At 64.3% G+C, this 7,939-nt stretch overlaps 1 protein-coding gene across 1 annotated transcript; it reads left to right on the plus strand.

Moving 5' to 3' along the window:
- Positions 1 to 297: 297 nt before the first annotated feature.
- On the plus strand, positions 298 to 1,238 carry GRIFIN (galectin-related inter-fiber protein). Its single transcript, XM_004598149.3, has 4 exons — positions 298 to 479; positions 568 to 727; positions 877 to 1,043; positions 1,177 to 1,238. Exons 1-4 carry the CDS (start codon positions 298 to 300, stop codon positions 1,193 to 1,195), a joined length of 528 nt encoding a protein of 175 aa, XP_004598206.3. The 3' UTR covers positions 1,196 to 1,238.
- Positions 1,239 to 7,939: the final 6,701 nt, after the last annotated feature.

Genomic DNA, 7,939 nt, shown 5'->3' on the forward strand with positions numbered 1-7,939 from the left:
CCCAGGAAGTGAGGGTGGCTGTGGGAGCCGTGCAGGATGGGGGCTGGAAGGGGTGACGGGTGACGATCAGCCATGTTTTAGGGGAGGGGAGAGAGGGCATAGCCCAGAGCACGCCTGGCCAAGCCGAGGGGAGGAGCTCCTGTGCCCAACCCCACCCCACCAGCCTATATGCCCAAGCTGTGCCTGGAGCCACCCCATTGCCCAGAGCAGCTAGAGAGCCAATGGCCCTGCAGGTGAGTAAGACCTGGCCCCGGCTCAGCCACAGGGCCAGAGCTGGGGGTTCCCCGAGATCCTGGGATGGCATGGGGGCAGGCTCCGTGCAGCTCAGACACAGGGCCTGCTCCCGATGGCAGAGGGAGACCTGCAGCTAAGGGCCCCCGGCCTCTCCTTCCCGTCCAGTTTGAAGCCTTCTGTGCAGGGGGCCTGGCCCCTGGCTGGAGCCTGCTGGTCCAGGGACAGCTGGACTCCGGGGAGGACAGGTAAGGGAACACGGCTTCCCGCGGGCCCCCTCCTTGCGGCTGCGACGTGGCCTGCCCTGCCACTTGCTGTCTTCCTAACCACACTCAGGTTTGAGATCAACTTTCTGACGGAAGGCGGCGACATCGCCTTCCACGTCAAGCCACACTTCTCCAGTGCCACCGTGGTGGCCAACGCTTTCCAGGGTGGCCACTGGGGCCGGGAGGAGGTGTCCAGCGTCACCCCCCTGGCCCTGGGGGAGCCCTTTGAGGTGACCAGGGAACTCCAGGGTGGGGCAAGCACCCTCTGCAGGGTCTCCCCCGTGTGTGGCTGGGCCCCTCTGGGGAGGAAGGAGGGCAGGACCCCTTCAGAGACCCCCAGTCTGGCTGTACCAGGATGAGGTCACTGTCCCACCCACAGGTGGAGGTGAGCTCGGACCAGGAGCACTTCCACGTCTTCGTGCGGGAGCACAAGGTGCTACAATTCCCACACCGCCAGAGGCCGCTGGCCGCCGTCACCAGGGTGCGCGTGCTGAGTGACCGCCGCCTGGCCCAGGTGGAGCTGGCCACAAGGAGCCTGAGCTGGGGGTAGGTGCCCGGCTCCTCTGCCACCCACCTGGGAAGGCAGCCACGGGAGCAAAACCACATCCACTCCCAAGCCCCACGTTGGTGCTTGGCTGGGTTTGGGGACACCGAGGGCTCATGCCCCATCTGTTTACAGGGACGGTGGGGGCTACTGAGCGGCTGGCCACCCAGGAGAGCGCCCAGCCAGCCCGCATGGGGGCACTTGGATCCAGCTGCCATGTCCTCCTCTACTCTCAATAAAGTCTGAGCATGCTGTGGGCTCTGCGGTACTGGGCCCGCCAGCACCTGGGATGAGGGTACTGGACTAGGGTACTGGACTAGGGTCCTAGATCAATGCCCTGGCTCCGCTGACCCTCACTGGGGGGGGGTTGCTCAGCCGGGAGCCCAGTCCTGGAAGGGGCCTGGGGGGGCACATCCTGGCCTGTCCCAGATGAGAAGCAGGGCTTCCTCCTGCCTTCCTTCCTGTCCTCCAGCCCACTGCACCTGGAGTGAGACGTGCTCCTGGGCCCGTTGTTCCCCAGGCGGGTTGGGAGGGACCCCGGTGACGGCCCCGGGCTGCCGTCACTCCGGCATCCAGATCGGGCTCATCTGTGTGTCACCTGTCAGTTCTGTTCCCGTCAGCCACCTGCAGTCAGCTGCAAACCACAGCTTAGGGCGAGCCGTGGCAGGCACCGACCTTCCCCAGGGGGATACCTGGAGATGGCTGCGGCTCCAACCCTACGCTTAGAACCCCCAAGCCCCTGAGCGTGTGGCATCTGGGGACAGCCAGGTCTCCTGCATGGGTGCCAGGGACCCCTTGACTGCTGCCTCCTTTGGGGTTCACGGCCGCCCAGGCACGCTGACGCGGGTTGGGGCGTGTCACCTGACTGCTCCCCTTCTCCCAGAAGGCCTCAGGAGGCATGGCAGGATCGGGGAGTGGACTGGCTGCCCCCTCAGGACCGGGCAGGACTGGGGGACAGGCCCCTCCCCAGGTGAGCCAGGCAGCCTGGCCTGCCCTGCACAGCTTCCTTCCTGTCTCCGTTCATTTCCCGGTCTGTGTCCACGGCGCAGCTGGCCAGGAGCCCCTTCCTGCCGCCCCTGCAGGAGGCCTGGCCTTTGTGTCAGCTGGGGCTGGGGCAGGCGTGGCCGGGAAGGGGTGATCCTGGCAGTAGGCCTGGGCCGGCAGACGGGGGCAGGCGGGCTGCCTAGGCGCTTGCAAAGTGCCAGGGTGGCAAAATGTGGGAGCCAGTGGGTCCTTAAACCTTCAGGGACAGGTGGAGCGGAGCCCGAGGGCACAGCGCCCCGATGACGAAGGCAGGCCTGGGTGCTCAGCAAGTGAGAGATGCGGCGGGGCTGAGCCAACCCAGGCATGAAAGGCTGAGGCACACGCGTGCCAGCACACACATGACCACACGGGTGTGGGCACATATATACACATGTGTAGGCAGACACATGCAGCCATGCACACAGGATCGCCACTGTGTCCCTCGGCCCCTGACCGGAGCCCACCCTCTGCCCACTTGGACAGTCCAGCTTGCAAGACCTGACTGCCCACATCAGGATGGGTCGTGGAGGCTGTGACCCTGTGAGTGCCCTCGCTGTCCTGCCATGCGTGGCTCCCACCACCCACAGCGCATGGCTTGGGTCTCACCTGACCCACCCTGACCAGCCTGGCCCACACGTGGTGCTGGCCCGTGCGATGCAGACAAGGCCCACTCCTCTGCCTGCTGCCTCAGCTGGGCTGAAGCGGACGTCCAGCAGGCACCTGCTGCCCTCTGCTGCCCTGTGCAGCCTCGTCTGGAGGTGGGGACCAGGTCTTCCTCCAGCCCAGCTCTCAGCAGGGCCTCTCCTCCTGTGTGTCCTCAGTCCCACGTCCCAGGCATTCATTCCCTGGACTCACAGCTCCCAGGCTGCCGGCCCCAGGGACAGCTGTACCTGTGTGTTGTGGTGGGATTCCCAACCTGGAACAGGACCTGGTGCTGCCAGGCCAGAGGCACCTGCAGCCTGGGCTCACAGGGGTGAGGGAGGCGGGTCAGGGTGAGGCACCTGCAGCCTGGGCTCACAGGGGTGAGGGAGGCAGGTCAGGGTGAGGCACCTGCAGCCTGGGCTCACAGGGGTGAGGGAGGCGGGTCAGGGTGAGGCACCTGCAGCCTGGACTCACAAGGGTGAGGGAAGCGGGTCAGGGCAGAAGCACCTGTGGGGACTGGGGCTCACAGGGGTGAGGGAGGCGGGTCAGGGTGAGGCACCTGCAGCCTGGGCTCACAGGGGTGAGGGAGGCGGGTCAGGGTGAGGCACCTGCAGCCTGGGCTCACAGGGGTGAGGGAGGTGGGTCAGGGCAGAGGCACCTGTGGGGACTGGGCTCACAGGGGTGAGGGAGGCAGAGTCAGGGTGAGGCACCTGCAGCCTGGGCTCACAGGGGTGAGGGAGGCAGGGTCAGGGCAGAGGCACCTTTGGGGACTGGGCTCATAGGGGTGAGGGAAGCGGGTCAGGGCAGAGGCACCTTTGGGGACTGGGCTCACAGGGGTGAGGGAGGCGGGTCAGGGTGAGGCACCTGCAGCCTGGGCTCACAGGGGTGAGGGAGGCGGGTCAGGGTGAGGCACCTGCAGCCTGGACTCACAAGGGTGAGGGAAGCGGGTCAGGGCAGAAGCACCTGTGGGGACTGGGGCTCACAGGGGTGAGGGAGGCGGGTCAGGGTGAGGCACCTGCAGCCTGGGCTCACAGGGGTGAGGGAGGCGGGTCAGGGTGAGGCACCTGCAGCCTGGGCTCACAGGGGTGAGGGAGGTGGGTCAGGGCAGAGGCACCTGTGGGGACTGGGCTCACAGGGGTGAGGGAGGCAGAGTCAGGGTGAGGCACCTGCAGCCTGGGCTCACAGGGGTGAGGGAGGCAGGGTCAGGGCAGAGGCACCTTTGGGGACTGGGCTCACAGGGGTGAGGGAAGCGGGTCAGGGCAGAGGCACCTGTGGGGACTGGGCTCACAGGGGTGAGGGAGGCGGGTCAGGGCAGAAGCACCTGTGGGGACTGGGCTCACAGGGGTGAGGGAGGCGGGTCAGGGCAGAGGCACCTGTGGGGACTGGGCTCACAGGGGTGAGGGAGGCGGGGTCAGGGCAGAGGCACCTGCAGACTGGGCTCACAGGGGTGAGGGAAGTGGGTCAGGGCAGAGGCACCTGTGGGGACTGGGCTCACAGGGGTGAGGGAGGCGGGTCAGGCCAGAGGCACCTGTGGAAATCCCAGTGACTCCTCCCCACTGAGCACTGCTCAGCCTGGAGATCAGATGTGGGCTCGTGGTCTCAGGCCTGTAGCAGTTGTCTGTTACCATGCTGCCCTGGGCTGGCCTGTCCCCCCCCATCTGGACACAGGTCCCAGGTGGCTCCAGGGTGGGTGGCGGGTGCCCTCCCGTGTCCCTTCAGGAACTGGCAGATAGAGGAGGTTCTACACACACACACACACACAAGGCTGGGGTGGAATCTGCTTTCCTGAGTCCCGGGGCTTGGTCTGGGGGGAGGAGGGTGGGTGAGAGCCAGAGCAGAGCGGCGCGATGTGTGGGCAGCTCCCTGCCCTCCAGCGACTGGGCAAGGGGAGGGTCCGCCAGGGTGAGGCTTCCGGTCACTGCAGCCCAGTGCTCAGAGCAGGGATGGGCTCTGGCAGGAACCCCATCAGCACCTTGGGTGCGTCTATGACAGGCAGTCCAGGGGACACGCAGGGCACCTGCAGGCTGAGACAAGCTCGGCGTCCAGCCCCCTCGGCCAGTGCAGGGTCCTCTGACAGACGTGCGGGGTGGACGGTCCCTAGGAGGTGACGGAGGCTGAGGCAGGGCCCAGGGTCGAGCCCAGCCCCGCGGCAGGCCCTTCGTGACGGGTCAGCAGCAAGAGGCCGAGGACCCGGAGGCCACTGCCAGGAGGCGGCCATCTGCAGCCAGGACTCGAACCCGCACCAGCATCCCCGTCAGGCAGCACCCCAGCGTCTCCACCTTGGAGTAAGAAGATGAGAGTTACAGCCTGTGGAATTGTATCATAAAACTAAAAAAAAATTTTTTTAAACCCAAAAAGCTAGAGGAAGAGAGATGCTGGGTCATTCTCCAGACAGGCGGGGGGCACCAGGAGCCAAGAGCTTCTTCCGGCTCTCCCACGCGGCTGCAGGGTCATCCTGCTGCTTTTCCCAGGGCATTAGGCATTAGCAGGAGCTGGCTTAGAAAGCCAGCAGCCCTGACGTGAACCTGTGTCCACGTGGGCTGCTGGCGTTGCGGGCAATCACTTCACCTGACACGCCGCAGCTTCTGTTGCTGAACTCAGGGGGTCTGGGGTGTGTTGTCGGGGCACACAAGCCTCCTGCTAGTCAGCCCCCCCGTACCCCAAACTGTTGACCTTAGCTTCGCATTTTATGCCTATTTTACAACTTCTTACAAAGAGAATTCTCAACTTGTCTGTTACCGTTGCATTTTCTATGTGCATTCATGAGAACTGTCACTTTATTTTCACTGAAATAGTGAAGCAGGTGTTAGCAACAGTGCTGGAAGTACCAGCTGAGATGGCCCTGTCCCACACCAGGGTCCTGGCTCTGGCTCCCGATGCCAGCCTCCTGCTGGGCAGGGGCGATGTCACCAAGGGAGACCTGGGTGGAGATCCCCACTCCTGGTTCCTGACCCCTGGTTCCTGGCTCCCGACTGCTGACTCCTGACTCCTGGTTCCTGACCCCTGGTTCCTGGCTCCCGACTGCTGACTCCTGACTCCTGGTTCCTGACCCCTGGTTCCTGGCTCCCAACTTCTGGCTCCTGGCTCCCGACGCCAGTTATCGAGGGTATGAAACAGTGAGTGCTCTCTCGCTCACTCTGCATGAACTAAATAAACAATTTTTAAAATCAAGAGATAGCCAGTTGCTATTAGGGATGATAAGAAAGTTCTAGAGAGCAGTGATGTGGGAGCTGTGCAGCACCGGCCCAGTGGTGCTGCCTACCTGGCTGCTAAGGATTACCTCACCAGCAAAGCGCACCTCACGCCTGCCTTACCCTGACAAGCACGGGTTACAGCAGGCAGCAGCATGAGCTCTGCGTGGCTGACGCACGTCATAGGCTCACCACACTTTTGAGAAAAGATCTCCAAGAGGACAGCGGTTGGCAGGGCTTGACCCTGGGTTGGCCCAGGCATGGCCAGGGGGCAGGGGCGGCAGGGGTGTACGGCTCTCAGTGTTGGTCGCAACCCTGTGCCGCACGCACCATGGGGCAGGCTGCCAGGGGAACGGGTTGGTATGCAGGCTGTGAGCAGGGACTCCGCCTTCATCACTAATGTGTGTCACCGTCCAGCCAAAGGGACCGGAGGAGGAGGAGGCCCAGCCAAGGGCTTGGGGACAACACGGTCTTGTCTGGATGTGCCGAGCCCGAGCGGGAAGCAGGGACCGCTGCTTCCCACGGGGGCCGTGGCACAGCAGTCCAAGACCATCTGAGCTGGGCCTGAGAGAGCAGGTGAGCCCCAGCAGGCGGGGAGCCAGACCACTTCCCAACAAGACAGCACCGGGAGGGCCGGTCCCCCCTCCCCTGCAGGAGCAACCTGAGCCAGCACCTGCTCAGTGCATCCGAGCCCCTCACCTAAGATTTGCAGCTCTCAAACCTCCCAGCAAGACTAGGTGGGGAGGATGAGTTCAGCCCAGGTACCAGCAGGGCCGAGTCCCGGCTGCTGCCCGCTCCAGCTCTCTGCTAACGAACCCAGGAGGACAGTCGAACATGGCTCCAGTGCCTGGGTCCCAGCGTCCAGGTAGGAGACTCAGATGGAATTCCAGGCTCCTGCTTTCAACCAAACCAGCTGGTCTGGGGGAATGAATACTCTCTCTGCCTCTCCCACTCCCTCTGACTCACACCACCCCCAAATGAGTAAGTACTACTTCTTTAAAAATGAAATCAGCCCAGCTCGCCATTGGCGAGCAAAGCCCCAAGCAGATAGCACCTCCTCACCTGGGCCGGTGTGGTTGCCAGCCACATCTGACAGTGGGACTCTGCGGTGCGGGGACCTAACAGCCTGGCCCAGCTGTGCCCAAGCGTGTGAGACGGTAACCTTCCCACACAGCAAGCCCCCCAGGAGTGACCCCGGGGTCTGCCTCACTTCCTGGCACACAAGCCCAGGGGGCAGTGGAAGGCCAGGCCGTGGGCTGTACTCCTGCAGCACCAGCCAGACATGCATGATCAGAGGGTCACCTTGCAGGGGCTGCGGGAGGAGAAGGGGCAGCCAGCACTGAAGCGGTGCAGAGCTCCAGTGTGAGCAGGGGCGAGTGCCAGGCAGGCGGGTGCCCAGTGGTGTGGAGTGCCGGACTACGCTGTACACCGTGAAGCCAAGTTCAGGGGCGATGTTTGCTCATACGGGACGCAGTCGGAGCCGAATGGGGACTGAGATGGATGTGACGCTGAGCTGGCCTATGGTGCACAGCGCCCGCACACAGGAGCCCCGAGGACTGGGGCAGCTCGGAGAACTGGGCAGTACAACCATCTCACCTTCCCAGACAGGACAGGGGCCTGGAAGCAGGGTCCAGCCTGGTGGGGCTGGGTGCGTGACCTGTCTCAGCACACAGATGTGTGGTGCGCAAGGCCAAGGCCACCTGCTGGCCTGTGGTCTGGGCACAGATCTCGGCCAGGGCTGGAGAGGGGCCAGCCCACAGCACTCCCGCCATCCCTGAGCACACGGGAGGTAGCAGAATTCCCCGTCCTGCTGGCTCGTTGGAGTGGCTGTTGTGTGGGTGCGCCTGGGGCCCGGCAGGTGGAGGCCAGGTGTGGTGAGGGTGGAGGCCAGGCCCCTTTCATCCACGCCTGCTCCTTCCTGGCGCCTCGGGGAGCAACTGCAGGCTGGAGCCGCCCCTTAGCACCACTCAGCTCAGCGGATGAGACCCCAGCCCCAGGCACAGGGGCCGCACAGACCACCCCCCAACACAAAGATAGGGGCA

This window comes from Ochotona princeps, chromosome 24 (assembly GCF_030435755.1).
Source record: "Ochotona princeps isolate mOchPri1 chromosome 24, mOchPri1.hap1, whole genome shotgun sequence".
NCBI classification, from domain to species: domain Eukaryota; kingdom Metazoa; phylum Chordata; class Mammalia; order Lagomorpha; family Ochotonidae; genus Ochotona; species Ochotona princeps.

Bases quoted from the DNA above. Each gene is read 5' to 3' on its own strand.
- GRIFIN (XM_004598149.3), top strand. From the start codon at position 298: ATGGCATGGGGGCAGGCTCCGTGCAGCTCAGACACAGGGCCTGCTCCC. The intron at 480-567 runs GTAAGGGAACAC...AACCACACTCAG, and splicing joins CTGGACTCCGGGGAGGACAG to GTTTGAGATCAACTTTCTGA. The intron at 728-876 runs GTGACCAGGGAA...TCCCACCCACAG, and splicing joins CCCTGGGGGAGCCCTTTGAG to GTGGAGGTGAGCTCGGACCA.